Here is a 16,184-nt window from a genome sequence, read left to right as displayed (position 1 = left end):
GTGCACAGTGACTTACTAAAAAGACACACTACAGGAAAGGTCAGTAGCAGCGATATTTATTCCAGTTGTGAAATTCAGCAACAAAATGGAAAATGGATTTGAGAAATCAAAGAATTGGATCAAGTGTGACACGGATAATTATCAGGACAGATGTCTTAGAGGAATGCATTTTCCCCACTAATGCCCAGTGCTGCAGAACAATCCACTAGTGGCAGGACTGGAAGTCCTGGGCATTAAACATTGCTGACTTCCCTCAATAAAAATGTGTTGTGTCTTCGCCTTCTGGGTTATAAGCCCAAAAGGCATGCAATCCAATTTGAAAGCTCTTTTCTCTGACCAGGAGAACTAGAAATATTTTTATTTATCTTCTGATTCAGGATGATTCTGTTGCACTTTCTAGTTATCACAGGTGGGGAGTGAAATTAAATCAAATATTTGGAAATTTATTGCAAATTGGGAGCTCACATCCGTGAATAACCAGTGGATATATTTTTGAAAACATGATGTGTTGCTTTTACAAACAGTCATTAATTCCTGTTTCTGGGAGATAGGTATGAATCTTTAAAATAGAGTTCTGAAATCATATACTTATTTTTGTTTCATTTAGAAAGGAATTTTTGAGAAGTGGATAGAAACAGTTTCACAAGAATACAAGGGCTGAAAGAAGAAAGAGGGAATGAAGTTGTTTTAAAAAAAAGTCCAAGAAGGAATCTGGCTGATGTGCATTGCCAGAGGGCAAATTAAGCTTAGATTATGCCTGATGTTACATTAACCTGAGCTCAGAATCATTTTCCCTGTCGCAGACCACGGGGCAGAACTCACCCCCACAACAGCATATCCCAGGACGGGGCTCCGCAGAGCTCTGCACGCTAGTGCTTCCTCGAGTAGCTCGCTTGCTCGACCACCGCAGGATCCACCACTTTCTCACAAATGTAAAATTTGTACTCGCCACATCCTGCATTGTCTATGTTTGTACGTTGAAGCCACACGCAATCCAGGAAAGGACTTGAGCTGGCTCGGATCTGAAACCTGTGAAAAAATAGCAGATATATTCATCATCCCATGGAAAAAGTCACAGGCTGATACAGTAATTCCCAGCTGCTGCTACCCATTTGACCCACAACAGCATATAAGCTCTCTGACGGGGGCTTGCCCAGGTTGGTGAGTGAGTGATGGGTAATCTGCTGGCAAGCAGGTGGGGGGACAGGCGGTTACTGAGTGGCGAGTAAAGATTGCTGCTCTGGCTAATAACAAATGCGCCTGGATGTGGTCTGTTCCTATCTGCGCAGTGACTCACAGATCAGGGGAGAAAGCTGATCCATCCTCCCACAGCCAGGGCCCCTCAGCTCCATTGCGCGACAGCCCAATCCAGAAAGAGTCAGAACCGTAAAGCTCTGCTGATCGCATTGTGAAGTCCTGTATGGAAATAAATGCAAAGCCGTGAATCACATCCCTGCTTCAGTCATAATGGCCTATGATTTGGAGAAGGAGAGAGGCACATGAAAACCAGCTGCTCACACCCTGCATAACAGGCTTTGTTTCTCAAGTGAATCTGGGCAGTGCCTCTTACTCCTGGCAGTCTGTGTTGTTTTGGAAATAAGGAAAAAGAACCTGCTGAGAGCTTTCAGTAGCTTTCAGCAGCTCTCAACTGAAGAGGAAGTTGAGATAACTGAAGCCTTCACATTAGCTGGGCAATGGGTACAGGATAACTACTTCCTTCCAACACCCTGGTTGCAGAAGTCCGGCATGAAAAGGCCTTTGCATTGTCTGCTATCATTGTACACAGGAAATTCAAAATACAGTAAAACAACAGAGCTCAAGACATAATCCCGTTGCCATTAAGAGTCTGGGTAGAAATTCCTTCACAGTGAAGAGCTCCCCTAGCTGTGCTTTATCTGCTGCTTCATCTACAACTTACAAGTCAGAAAAAGATATGGATCCTCTTCTCACGTGGGAGAAGAGTTCAGGGAGCAAGCCAGGCTGATGAGCTTTCTAGCTGTGGACAGCAGGAAGCTGAAGGCCAGGCTTCTGATATTTGCTAAATAGTTTGCTCCAGCAAGGCAACAAAAGACTTTGCAGCCAGTACTAGCTCAGATGTCTTTGCCCTGAGGTGGGATGAGGATCTAGATGCAGACCCAAGCTGGTGTGTCTCAGTTAAGTTCACTGAAGACAGTAGAGATGCACCAGGGAGGGTGCAGCCACAGCTCAGGTAGAGGGGCTCCAAAGGGGCATGGACACGTTTTGCCGCTCAGTCCAGCACGCGCATGCCATAGCATACTGCACCAGTGGAAGGATGGAAGTGGCTGTTCAGGCCACAGTAAAAAGCAGAGTATATAATTAGAAAGAGAGAAAAAAATAATCTTTACCAGCTCTTCCTTACTCTCTATCTTAAGAAGTCTGGAATCCAGAGCAGAGCACCGAGTCTTGCTTTCTTGCCAAGTTTTCCATTCCTTTGAAAAGTGGTAGCAGTTCTCCCCATGCTGTAGCCAGTTCTCAGGACAAGGAATACATTTATGTCCTTGAAAACAAAAGAGCTCCTGATCAGGTTTGGCAGCCTCAGCAGTCTCGAGTGGTCTAGTGGATCCCTGCAGGATCACTAGAGCAGTGCACAGCCTCTCTATCACAGAGGAGCAACAATTCCGCCTTCATTCTGCAGCTAAATTCATGTCTTCATCGGAGACTTAATAAACTCAGTTGCCAGAAGACTAGAAAAATGTTTTTAGAAACATGAAAATCAGAAAAACAAATAATAAAGACTTTTTTAATCTGACCAGCAAACCTGGAGTGTGCTAGTAAAACACAAATAGAGGAAATTTTGGAAGGTTGAGCCATGTTCACAGAGACATGGATATAGGTGGATGTAAAAGGAAACTTAGACTTTCAGTCATATGACTACATGTCTATTCATGTGAACTTACTTTTAACTTCTTGTTAATATCAGGGCCAGCTCTTCCCTGCTATATGTTTTACAATTCAATTTATACTTCAACTTTTCTGACGGCATTTCATACTTGCCATGGATTCAGTGTGCAAACATCAGATAGTGATGACCAGCTGAAGTGAAAGTTAATGAGCCCACTGCTGTTAAAGAAAATACCTTTCTGACAGCTGCACTTTTGACTCTTTCTGACACCTTATTCTGTTAGATACCTGTTGGGACCCTGAGTAATACTGAAGCCACAAAGAATTCAGATGCTGGATTTTTCTTTCACTCTCGCACCATTTGGGGAGCTCTGTTTCTAGTTAGAAACTGAAATAACTGCAAGCAGCAGAAAAACCTGTCAGACAAAATATTTTGGACATCTCTGGGGACTGGGTCCCAGCTATAGGGTGAATCATGTTTGTTGCTCTGCAGCTCACAGGACCATAGTGTAACAAACCAGTGCCAGTTGGGAATTCCAGAACTTGATGCCGGATGGCAACAGATAGCACAGCACAGTGCACTTGGCTCTTAGAAGTAGCTTCTGGTTTGTGCTAAATTCAAATGCAGACATTTATATAGATTATAACGTTGCCACTCTCTCACAAGATGTTAATTTATTATGATTCTCTTTCCTCTGCTATATGATAATGTAGTGTATTCAGCTCACCCATCATGAAATTTTCGCACCACTGTTTTGCACTGAAAAAAAGAATACCCTCAGGATATAGTCCGTGAACTGTTGAAGCCAGTGATTACAATCCCATTTGGTAGAGAGCAGCAGTATTTACACTGCTGCATCCACTACTCCATAACAGAACGAAGCTGTCTTGAGGAGTCAAAGCATTTCAGACAATTAAAGCCAGCAGAAATTTTCTGTCAATTTTTTTTTTTACTAGAATTCCCTGAAACTGACTGTGAAAGAAGGAATGGTAGCAACAATTAATTTACCTATTAGAAAAATGGGTGTGTTTTTTTAGAAAAGGGTCACCATCATGGTATTTTCTGAATGAAAATATTTGTTTTAGGGCATAAATCAGGTCCATTACAAAAATTCAATAAACTTACTTCAGAAAGATAAGTTTACTTAAAAAATAATCAAAATGGAAATGCAGCCTTTTGGCTGACTCGGTTGAAACTTGGTTTGAAATGAAATAATTCAGGGCAATTTTAGAGATTTTGATTTTTTTTCTTCCAGTATGGTTGACAGAAAAAATAAAAATCTGTGGCTACCATAATGTGATGGAACCACCATCTTCCCACCACTGTGTACCTCTGGAGGTGGTAAGTTGCTTTACAGTCTCTGTCAAGTTCAAATTCTGAGCCTGGAGGAGCTCCAGCTGCTGGTTGAGGCTTTCCATAATTGCCTTTTGCAGGGTGAAGTTTTCACCCCTTTCACGCACAAGGTGGCGGACCAGGATGATTTGAATCACAGCAAAACAAGAATGAAATTGTTGCATTAATATTAAAGCTAAACTGCTCAATGCAGCCTGAATAAACTTACCAAGGACACATGTACCTCCCCATGACTGAATATACCTGACCTACATATAGTCTGTGCACATCTAGGAGCAAGATGTAATACATCCCAATTTCAAAGACTGGGAGATCCCTTGAGAGGGTAAACTCTGCCAGCAAGGGATACTTTTTTCATCATTAAATCCCTCAGGCTAACCCTCCCTCCCCCTTAATTAATTTCCTAGACGTCTAGCTGTCCACACTGAACTCCAAACACCCCTTCTGTGACCATACTTACGCCTGGCAGCCAAGACTCCTACAGCTGCCACTGAACTTATGCAGAAGACCCCAAGAACTACTGTAGCCAGTCGCCAACAGGAAGATGGAAAGGGGGAATCTGAAATAGACAAAAAGAAAAAAAAAAAAAAAAACAGCAAGAACAGGAGCCTTTCATCTTTGTATCTGCAGCTCCTACACTGCACATGACAACATGACTGGTAGTCTGCTCAGTGAATTGCTGAGCTTCACACCAGTATGTGGTGTCGCGTTATGAAAATATTCCTGTTGTTTGGCCATGGCCAGTCCTTCTTAGGAGTTGGGGGCTGGGAAGCTAGCAAGCCATGTTTAAAAGAAAACAAACTGAAAAAATAAAGCTGAACAGCACAGAATTTTGCATGTGGGAAAAGAACATCAAAGAAGTATTTGTGCTTACAACATGGCTGAAATTTTCATATGCATCCAGGTATTGGGGTGTGTTTTGAGTGTCTAAACTGCCGAATCAGGAAAGGATTCACCTTTTCAGAAAATAACCTCAGAAACAGTCAGCAATGAAATTCAGGCCTCTGCAAAATAATCTGAAATTATGGCATACAGATGTGAATAAAACCACATACCTGCAGTTGCACAGGAACAGTCTCACATCTGGAAATGCACATACCCATTCTTGCAATGTGGGCAAATGCAAACACCCGTGTGAATTTACAGTGCCAAATCACAGAGGAAAGGATTACTTCCAATTTAAAAATTTTGTGTTCTTTTACTAGACTCCTGTACAAAATTCCAGTGGGAATACTAATATTAATTTGAAATCACCAACAGAAATAACTGGCATACCAGTCTGTGGTATTCTTGCCTTTTATTCTCTCTGTTCCCTAAACCTTTCACCGAACAGTGAGTAAGAACCCTACTAGATACTGGGAGTTCACCTTCAGCCTCCAGGTATAAAACTCAAGGACCCCTCAACAAGTGAGAATGAGATAATTACTGCCTAGCCAGTAAGTGGAATTTTCCTTCAGAAAGAGCTCTTTATTATCATTTATTATCAAATTTATCAAATTAATCTCCAGGCATTTAGTTGGGCTGTAACATAACATGTCTTTACTTTGCTACTACCTTTTATACAGAGCAGTTCTAAAGCACTAATGCACAGCATAAGGAACATGGATTTGGGATCAGTCACATTCCTCTCTTCCTCTGTGAAGCTATGCAGCATAATATTTATGATTTTTAAGTACAGAAAGGTATTTGTCCATCTATTCCTTCCCTTAAGAGAAAATGTGGTTTTTCCTAGCATTTGCTTTATTCAGTTAGTCACATTTGAATAAGTAAAGCTGAAAGACTTTTGCAAGGTCCCTTAGGCAGATTACTTCACTAACTTCCAGGAGCTAACACCTAATGTCTAACTGGAACATGTTTATTTTTACTTAACTGCACCCCACAACCATAATTACATGATTCCTCTCAAATCTGAACAGGTTTTCCACATTTTCCACCCTTCCATTCTTTTTAAGCTCCTGTCTCTTTTTACTTTCTTTCCCCAATTTCCTAGAAAATTTGAGTCCAAAGGGCTCCCAGAAGCCAGATGCTTCTTGGCAGGCGACACCCTCCTCTGAGTGCCACATGAAAAATGTTCTCCAAGGTGAGAGTTTGCCTTGGAGAGAGCTGCCTCCCAACACCACCACTACCTTTTGCTCTGGCAGTCTGGAGCTCCTGGTCCTGGGATTTTTCCAGTGTTATAAACCTCAGGTCTGCATATGTCACTTCTCCACTTGTCATTTCTGGCAAGGTTACAGGAGGGTTCAAAAGTTTGCTTGGTCCTACGCGAGAAACAGAGATAAGGTCCTGGCTGGGATCAAAGGACTGGTCGGTGTCATTGGAAGCTAGCAGAGTGATTCACGCAGAAGTCAGAAGGGTTTTTTTGGCTCATACTAAAGGATTTTATGACACAGTGATACTGGGGGTTGTTTACATGCAGCAGAGTCCCAGAATAGTATTTAAATCTCCTGTGTGTGCAAAAATGCAATGGGGCACAGAAATCTCGCAGTTCTCGGTTCCTGGAACAGATGCATAGAGTTACCCAATTTGGGAGCCCATCCTTTCTGTGGAAATACAAAGAAGGAAGGGGAGAGACAAAGAGGAAATTACATTACTTTTTTATTAAGTCTAAACAATCCCTTGAAGTTTTGCAGCAGCGGGGGGGGGGTGTTTCCTGGCTTTATTACACAATGATTAATATTAAATAAATTCAGCCAGAAGGGCTCCTCGATCTCTTAGGCAGCACAGGAGGACTAGAGGCAAATGGAAGGGAGAAACATACTGATCACCTTTGCTCGTTGTTTGTAAGCACATCGCGCTTACCCTGATGGGGTAGCACATCAACTTCTCACAGCCGTTGCCCAGTCCTAGGAGACAAAGAAATGAATCCAGGTTCCCCAGCTGCTGCTCCAGGTATGTCTGCACTGTAAAAGGTAATGAGCCGAAGAAATATGCTGAACTAATTGGGAGTCTGGGTAGAAAATTCATGTACCAGAGTATGATGCTGTGCTTTCGGGACTAGCTCTGGGCTGGAAGCAGTCTCATGTGAAAATCACTGCCATTTAGCCGGAGTGATTAACAGAGCACAGCAGCGTGCCATTCTGCTAGGGCTGCGGCTGCGTGCCAGGAGGGGTCACCTGTCAGCTTGAGCACCTGCACCATGCTTTCTCGAACTTTGAGTCCGAGGAATAAGATGGATAAACTTAACTGGTCCTACATTTCCTGGTATATCTAGGTCTTCTGGCAAAATGACAGGAATGAGATTTTCGGGTTTATTTCATGTGGCTGTACCGCACACAGCCCAAGAACTGCTGGTCTCACCAGCTATTAAGTCAGGAACAAGGATGAGCACCAGGTAGCACAGAAGATACCCCCCAGCACCACATCTCACTGGAGACTTTGCCAGCCCCAGGCTGCTGGAGATCAAAGCTCCCTGTGTACTGAGCAGAAAGCATCCACAGGCTTTTATCTTACAGTGGAAAACCTGAGTGCAGTGACTTAGACTCCAGCATCTGGGCACACATAAATAGAAAAATAAACGTTAATTTCCAGGAGATCCTTACCCTGTCTCCAATGAGCTGTTGCTTTTGAACCCCCTGTCATGTTTTCTGTCAAGGGGAGATAACAACCCTTATGTCCCCAGTGGAAAGAGCATGTGTGCTGGGTTTGGCTGGGATAGAGTTCATTTTTGTCATAGTAGCTAGTATGGGGCTGCGTTTTGGATCTGTGCTGAGAAGTGTTGCTAACAGAGGGATGTTTTAGTTCCTGCTGAGCAGTGCTTGCACAGAGCCGAGGGCTTTTCTGCTTCTCACCCCACCCCAGCAGCAAGCAGGCTGGGGGGGCACAAGAAGCTGGGAGGGGACACAGATGGGACAGCTGACCCCAACTGGCCAAAGGGATCTCCCACACCATATGGTGTCATACTCAGGAGGAAGGGGGGACGTTCGTTTGGAGTGATGGCATTTCTCTTCTCAAGTAACTGCTACTGGTGCTGGAGCCCAGCTTTCCTGAAGATGGCTGAAGACCTGCCTGCCCAAGCGAAGCAGTGAATGAATATCTTACTTTGCTGCTTGCATACACAGATTTTACTTTACCTATTAAACTGTTTTTATCTCAACGTATGAATTTTCTTCCTTTTACCCTTCCTATTCTCTGCCCCATCCCAGCGGAGGGGGGAGTGAGTGAGCGGCTGCGTGGTGCCAGCTGGGGTTAAACCACAAGTGTGAAATGTGGGGGGGAAGCGTTCTGCTTCTTTATGCACAGTTTATTAAAAAATGATCTGGTTTTGTTTTATAAGCAACAGAGGGCTTTTGGATTATCATCATTCAGTGTAAAATACATGAAAGCTATGATAATGTCTTACTACACCTGCAAAAGTGTCAGGGGTCCTTCTGAGCCCCAAATGTGTTCCCATATTTTACATTTCTAAATGCCCATGGGGAAGTATTGGGTATGACTAATCGAGCTGGCTCTAGGAGAATACTCCTTTGAAGAGTAACAGGGACCAAGGAGCAATTTCTCAACAACTTCTAAGAACAGCACAACAGCATTTTTTCAGCTCATTGAGAAGCTTTACTCCCAGTTAAGACCATGCTACCTAGGAAATAATAGAACAGGCTTGAGATGCATACCTTGATACAACCAGAACAGGGAAGCAGAGATGACAGAAGTATTTTCTGTCCTTACCACATTCTGCTTTCTCTGGCATCCAAGGAAGGTTATGTTCAAATCACATAGCTTACCACAGAACGGACCCTTAGATTTTAAACAATCACAAAGAACAGAGAAAAGTCAATAATGGGATATTTTTATTTGGTTTAGCAGCTCTGTAAGACTCTGGTCACATTCTTAGAACCTTTTGAAAGGTGGCAAGGGGGAAATATCAAAGAGAAAAGTCACTTCAATACAACATAAAACAAATAATAAAATATTAAGATAACTGAGGCAAAAGACATGGGGAATATGGAGAAATTGAAACCATTGTTGAATGAGAAGACAGCAGGATGATAGGTGGATTACTGGAAGGAAAGTATTAATGAAAATGCCATAGGAATAGAAAAAGAGTGATTAATAAGTTTCAGCAAGAATGAGTTATACTATGCTTTTGGAGAGGACACTGTTTCATGTCACACAGCTGCATGTCATACTGCTGCTTTTCCTTTAGAGAAATTTTTTATCACTCTATATGATATTGCTCCAGTTTGATCCTTCTAAAATTCGGAATTCTCATGAGACTGAATTTCAGTTAAAAATCAAGTTAAAAATCAATACTGAATTATCGCACTGATAATAAAAAGCCCCTGAAAACGTTGTTAATTTGTACTTCTCTTCCCTTCCACACTGAATCCCACCAGGCTTGAAAGCTGTACATACAAGGAACACTATTTTACAGTTCTGCTGGGTCTTTTCTTCTAAAACTCCCGTAATACTCAAAAGAGTTTAAGGAGAAATAGACAGAAAGACTATTGGGCAATTCCCATATAAGTACAAAGTCAATAGCTCATGGTTTTGTGTTTCTTATTTGTCCACCTGGAATTGGAAACGTTCTTCCAGTAGTAGATTAGGACGGATGGATGGAAGGATGGATAGATAGGTAGATAGATAAACTCATGCTAAGACATGTTTATACTGCACCACTACTTTTATAATTAGAGAATGCTAAATGGTTTTAGCTTGCCTTGGGAGAATACATTATGTTTATGAATCCATTGGTTCTGCTCTGCAACACTAATTTGCATCACCAAGGCTAATGATTCACCAGTTTAATGTGAATGCATTGTGCTTGCAACATGGGGCAACAAGTTTCTCTAGTTGCTATCCTGCCGTTAACATATATTCATGCACCAGTTCCAAGTGGTTCCCAAACACAAATAGTAACACATTACTGCAAAGCATTTTTTTCTCTCTCAGCTATTCAAAAGAGAAAGGGAAGGTGAACACGATTATATGCATGTAATAACACTCTGAATAGCCATGAGCACTAACAGAAATCTAAAGCAGTTCTACAAGAGAGAGAAAATTAATGGGTCATTGAATGGAACCTGCTAATGCAACCAGCTGCAGGATAAGTAGTATCCAGGATAGGAGAATCAACATTTATTCCCTGTGGTGCAAAGTATTTCGGGGGACTTGGCTGGCCATGCAGGAAGTTCAGGAGTGGGACCTGTGAGTGAGCAGAGTCTCAGTTGCAGGATGGATATAGCAGGGACTACCAGGTAAGAGGGATGGTGGCAGAGCCTTAAAATGGGCGATATAAGGGGTGTTGCATATGCATACATATATGCGCATTATGCATACATATATATGCATCTATGTGTTTATATGTGTTGCATTCATATATATATATATAAATGCACATACACATATACATATAACCATATATTCAAAATGCTATATACAATTATAATATTGCAAATTCACTTCAGCAGGAACATCTTGCTTGTAACATACACTATAGATGTTGATCATATAGCTAAAGTCAACAGATTGTATCCATATAGGTAGGACAATGTGAGTGCAGGGACAGAAAAGGTACTGGAAGAGGGAGAGGAATCTGAACTCCATTTGAACAGGTCAATAACATGACCTTCAACCCACCTCCCTCGGGGTAGGGGCGGGGAGAGGAATAATTGGGAATGAACAAACTCGAGAGACCCTTTCTGCTCACAGAAGGGAAGGGTCAGGTCTGCAGAGATCTCACGATGCCCTTCACTGGACTAGCTCAACATCTAAAGTAAGAACTCGTAGCCACTGCTTTTCTCCTGATCTGACTGGAAGGCTTTAGAGATCTCGTCAAAAGAGAGAGAGAAGCAGGCCAAAAGAATACAAAAGGAGACAGGCAGAAATAAACAGGAATTGTCAGTGACAAACAGGGAAAGAGAGAAAGCAAAAACCTGAAGGGCAGGTAGAAGGATAGACCCAGAGGACAGAAAGAGGCAGAGCAGGAAGAAGAGATTGGATTCAACGTACAACAAGGAATCTGCTCCTTCTCCTGGTCAGTGGACTGGTGAGGATGAACTGAGACTAGAAAGGACAAGAAGGCATCAAGCAGCTTGAGAGACCAAGAAGCCACAGAACCGCCCTAAGGGGATGCATAGCCCAGCCATGATCTGCTTTATTTTAGGGTGTTTCTTATGGGTAAGTCACACCTCAGGTTCCTTTTTATGGGCTCTCTGCTCCGTTAGAGAGTTATCTTGGAAAGGTGGAGGGGCGTTAGCAATTGACAGTCACAATAATTTCCCTCATACTAGAAAGAACTGGACATATAAAAGGCAGACACAGAGAAGAGAGTATTTGCTGCTATTCCAGAGATGGTAACACAGAAGTCAGGAATGAGATGGGTAAGAGTGCTGGAGGGACAGAGCAGAATTCAAGTCAGTGTGGGTATAATACGAAGCAGGGCATTTAAAAGTTCTTAATATTTGAGCATGGAGAAGGATCTACATCTGCAACATGACATAGGGAAAGGGAAACCTGTGGTGAGGGTGAAGGCAGGTCAGTGTCTGCTGGGAACAGTGCTAAGTAGGATTTTAATGACTACAGGAAGTTAAGATATGAAACAATGCAGTTGATATTACAGTAACTTCAAAATCTACAGCAGAATATACAACGGAAACAACGGAAGACAGATAACAGTAAGTCCTTACCATAGGAGATTCAGACTGGCAATAGTCCAGGTAACAGAGATAAAAGCTGCATATGACAGACTTGGTTCACTCTAGTTGTGTCTTTGGTTTTCTCCTTCTAGTTCCCCCAAGTGAGAGGTGAGGAAGGCTGTCTCAACACTGAACTGTGAGTATTTGACCATCTTGCACTCTAAGAAGACAGTGAAGGACAAAGGCAGTAGCAGACATCAGTGTTATGATGTGGTGGCTGACACTTTCCACCAAAGCTTATTTAATTGCGACTATTGAAAAGTCATATAAAATTTCCATTGCTTTGAATGTGAAGTGTATTATTATTAACCAACGTACTGATCATGTACTGTTCCTGCTACCTCCTTGCATACCTGCAGTGGTTAAGAGCTTTCTGGTGTAATTTTGATTGATTGAGATTATGAATTGGGAATTGACCTTTCCTTGAAAAATTGGTTTGAAATACACTGCTTTGATGAATATCTCTTGGTTATGTCATTCATAAGAATAACAGAAATTATATTCTGTCAAAAAAGACAAAACAAATGTGAATGCAGATCCCTAAAGTTTGCAAACAGAATCAGACAGGCAAAAATATCAGGAGAATGATAAAGTGATAAAGTCAAACAGAAAGGAAACTCACCTAACAGGGAGATTGATGAGGTCAGCGAGTTTCTCATCACTGTGCCATTTAGAAGCCAGGTGGTAAGTGAGGAACATGCAGGGAGCTGGAAGAGGGTACAGTAAGGATCTTTCCATTTATTTGGTATTCTGTGGCTAACTATTTCTTGTACCCTCTTCTCCTCAGCTGTTCAGGTACAGAGTGGGACCGTTTGTGGTATATCTGGTAAGATGGCATATGTTTACTCTAAATATCTGCATCTCTGGACAATTCCAGTAGCAAAGAGTGGGATTAAATGTGACCTGTTCAAGTGTGATACCACCACCTGCTTTCCTTTGGGACATCAGTAGCAAGGCAACCCCTTAGCTATTGCATCATCTTTAACAAATGTTGACTTCTTAGTCTCCTTTTTTATTCCACGTATTAATTTAGTTGGATGAACAATATTAGTAAAGAATTCATGGCACAATATGCCTTTTAAAAGGCCCATATTTTTAGTAATTTCACTCTGATTCCTTAGTAATTCTCACCAGGATTAGATTAAAAAGGATGGTAGCTGTTGGATGTCTACAAACTGCAATAAGAGTATAGCCAGAAGATTGAGAGTGACATTTTTTTCTCTTTGAATGTCACTCATGAGGACACATCTGGAATATCTAGTCCCATTTTGGTCCCTCAGTACAAAAGAGATGTTGACAAACCGGAGCAAGTCCACTGGGGAGCCAATAAAATAGTCAGGGAACCAGAGGACACGATGGCGGAGTGGCTGGTTTGTTCAGCCTAGAGGAGGCAAAGGGGGCAACCTGCTTGCAGTTTTCCACTACCTGAGGTGGATCTTGAGCGAAGACAGAGCCAGAGCCTTCTCAGAGGTGCCCAGCAGGACATAAGGCGACTGGCCAAGCTGCATACATGGAAATTCTGATTAGACAGAAAAAATGCTTCCCCTGAGGAGGGTGCAGCACTGGAACAGCTGCCTGGAGGGAACGTGGGATCTCCATCCCTGAAGACTGTCCAAATTGTGCTGGACAAGGCCCCAGATGACTTTGTCTAGCTTTCAGGTTAGCCTTGCTTTAAGCAGGGAGAAACATTAGAGGACTTCTGCCAACAAAATCTTCCTGTCTTAATTCTATGTCCTCTCCCTTACCAGGCTGGTGGTGGCGATCGGTGGGCTGCTGCTCCTGTGTGGCCTGGTTTCCATCTGCGTGAGATGCTGTTTTCATTGCCATCAGACAGGGGAGGAATCAGGTCCTCAGCCCTATGAGGTCACCGTCATTGCTTTTGATCATGACAGCACCCTCCAGAGCACCATTACCTGTGAGTTGGCTTTGATGGAGCCTGGGGACCTCAGCACACACCAAAGAGAAGGGCTGCACTGTAAAAAGCCCAGATTGCAGCATCCCAGGGCTGACAGAGGGAAATTCATGGCAGGATGCAGGGAAAGCAGCATCTGGACACAGTACAAATGCAGGTGCTCACCAGCCTTCTTGTAGCAAATGCAGCCAGATGGTGAATCAGCTGTGAGACACATTTGGGTGGAATTAGGGCAGCTACACGCCTTGGTGGCATTTGAGGAAGGAGCAAGTGTGGGATGTTGCTGATGGGGTTTTCCGCGCATCCCTTTTAGGGAAGGACAAGGGCAGGAAAACATTCAGGCTGTGGGGAAAGAAAAGCCTGTGCACTGCAGGTATACCTGTCCTCCTCTAATCGCACGGTGCTTTCAGGAAGTGGCAAACAGCATTTGTCTCCTCCCTTTCAGCTCTCCATTCTGTGTTTGGGCCTGCTGCCAGGAGGATATTAGCGGTGGCACACTCCCATAACGCTGCGCAGGGACCACCACCCCTCTCGGCATCAGACACTCCTCCAGTCTATGAAGAAGCTCTGCACATGAGCAGATTCACCGTCGCCAAGGCAGGGCAGAAAGTGCCAGACCTGGATCCAGTGCCAGAGGAAAGACTGCAGGCATCTGCCAAGGGCAAGGATGCCCAGCCATCCCTCCCAGGACATTAGTACCTGGTTTTACTGAATGTAGTTACATGCAGAGACTAATTCTTCTGGTCAGGGTTCGGAATATCAGATTAAGTTTCTTAGTCATTAGGGAAAAGCAAAAAAAGAGACTAAATTCCAAATATTTTCAGATCCAGCATATTTTGATGGCTCCTTTTGACCATTTTTTGAGATAACTGGCCATTGGCATTCTCCATGTCCACATACACACATCACTACTGTCACAGTTTGCAGGAATAAGCAGGCAGCAGAGTCAAGGTGCTGAGCCACTTTGCAGGCTAGTGACCTGCAGGGAGATGGCAGATGCTGGCTCATTCTGCTTGCATCCACCCAAGTTTCCTGGGGATGGCAGAGAGATTTTCACAACAGAAAAGAAAAAATGAAGACATGTGAGATCTTAATACCTAGTAACATCAAACTTCTCAAAAGTGCCAACCATTTATAGTAAATTAAAAAAAAAAAAAAAAAAAAAAAAAAAAAGAAAGAAAAAAGGAGCTGTGTAGGAACACAATCTTCATGTAAACAAAAGACAGCATACATTGGTCGTATGTGCAGTAGATGTCCTGAACGCCCTACAGGATATATGTCATGAAGACAGTCTGGTTTTGAATACGATACATAGCAATTCTAAAATAGTAGTCACAAGCTCTTACATTTTAAGTAACAAATATGATGTCTATGCTAGCCGATCAAACGAGGGAAGGAGCGAGAACAGTACCTCTGAAATAAAGTCAATCATATTTTAGTTGCATTCATATTGTATCATTTATAAATTATTCCTAATGTTGCTGTCAAAAGCAGGTCAAATTTAATACAACCATTTAAAACATTTCAGCCATTTCTCAGATAGAAATAATTTGTGAGTCTTTCCTGATGAATACAAATATGTTGAATGACCCAGAAATATTAATCAAACTGTTTGGATGAACATAGGTATGGACCATCTGTAAAATGTTTTCTTGGACTAGGTATTCATTGAGAAGGCGACCTCAATTACATCAGTATTATATCCACCCCAGGTTCAGCAACTGAAAACATTCAAGCAGAGGGACATCAAAAATCAAATGATAAGCAGCCAAGAATGAATTGCGTGTGTATGTTAATGTTGATATGAATGCACAGGTCATGGATATCACATCCTTCTTGAAGTGGCTGCATGACCCTTCCTACTGGGGTACCCAAATTCTCATGTCCTTAATATGCTGATCTTCTCTCCTGTGAAATACAGAAAAAATGGTTATTTTGTAGATAAGGAAAGGTCCACGAATATCTTTAGGAGTCTAACTGCTGTTGAGATTACAGTCTTAGACAATTTTAGAGGTTGATAAGATAGCTTCAGCATAGAGCCAAATTGAACAACCAATACATCTTTGATGATGTCCCAGACCTTGCCCAGTCACATGAATTCTGTATCCAAAAGAACTTAATGAGGGTCCTGATTTCCTAGGCCAAAATCTTCTTCCTGAATTGCCTAGTCATTACCTAACGGTACCGTTAATGAATGATAAACTGGAATATAATAAATAGATAAATAAGTGACATATAAGGTTATGTCTTTTCTGCTATGCAGCACACTTGAAATCATAACTGTTTGGGGAACATCTGCTAGAGTGACCTATTTCATTAGCTGCCCTCTGAAGTCCAGTTCAAGCCTGACTTCTCCACCATGCTGCAGAACGTTTCCTGGAAGGCTTTTGTGTACTGCACAGTAAAAGCCCGAAGCAAACATTTG

General features: G+C 42.4%; 2 protein-coding genes across 2 annotated transcripts; one reads left to right on the top strand and one right to left on the bottom strand.

The window, feature by feature from the left end:
* Positions 1–39: 39 nt before the first annotated feature.
* Positions 40–6,574, bottom strand: LOC119149422 (C-type lectin domain family 7 member A-like). The gene is made up of 5 exons (XM_037390668.1): positions 6,343–6,574; positions 4,677–4,775; positions 2,367–2,518; positions 1,298–1,416; positions 40–1,029 (listed from the first exon to the last, which is right to left on the bottom strand). Exons 1-5 carry the CDS (start codon positions 6,431–6,433, stop codon positions 870–872), a joined length of 621 nt encoding a protein of 206 aa, XP_037246565.1. The 5' UTR covers positions 6,434–6,574; the 3' UTR covers positions 40–869.
* A 4,928-nt stretch (positions 6,575–11,502) lies between these two features.
* Positions 11,503–15,928, top strand: TMEM52B (transmembrane protein 52B). Its single transcript, XM_037389786.1, has 5 exons — positions 11,503–11,532; positions 11,940–11,983; positions 12,635–12,673; positions 13,596–13,762; positions 14,205–15,928. The coding sequence occupies exons 1-5, from the start codon at positions 11,503–11,505 to the stop codon at positions 14,453–14,455; spliced, it is 531 nt and encodes a 176-aa protein (XP_037245683.1). The 3' UTR covers positions 14,456–15,928.
* Positions 15,929–16,184: the final 256 nt, after the last annotated feature.

This window comes from Falco rusticolus, chromosome 5 (assembly GCF_015220075.1).
Source record: "Falco rusticolus isolate bFalRus1 chromosome 5, bFalRus1.pri, whole genome shotgun sequence".
NCBI lineage: Eukaryota > Metazoa > Chordata > Aves > Falconiformes > Falconidae > Falco > Falco rusticolus.
The sequence above is the reverse complement of the archived record's forward strand: the minus strand, read 5'-3'. Positions and strand labels throughout refer to the sequence as shown.

Bases quoted from the DNA above. Each gene is read 5' to 3' on its own strand.
- LOC119149422 (XM_037390668.1), bottom strand. From the start codon at position 6,433: ATGACAAGTGGAGAAGTGACATATGCAGACCTGAGGTTTATAACACTG. The intron at 4,776-6,342 runs GTAGTGGTGGTG...TGTCTATTTCAG, and splicing joins CCAGACTGCCAGAGCAAAAG to ATTCCCCCTTTCCATCTTCC. The intron at 2,519-4,676 runs GTAAGTATGGTC...TTTGTTTTCAAG, and splicing joins AGGAGTCTTGGCTGCCAGGC to GACATAAATGTATTCCTTGT.
- TMEM52B (XM_037389786.1), top strand. From the start codon at position 11,503: ATGGTAACACAGAAGTCAGGAATGAGATGG. The intron at 11,984-12,634 runs GTGAGTATTTGA...TCTTCTCCTCAG, and splicing joins GGCTGTCTCAACACTGAACT to CTGTTCAGGTACAGAGTGGG. The intron at 12,674-13,595 runs GTAAGATGGCAT...CTCCCTTACCAG, and splicing joins GACCGTTTGTGGTATATCTG to GCTGGTGGTGGCGATCGGTG.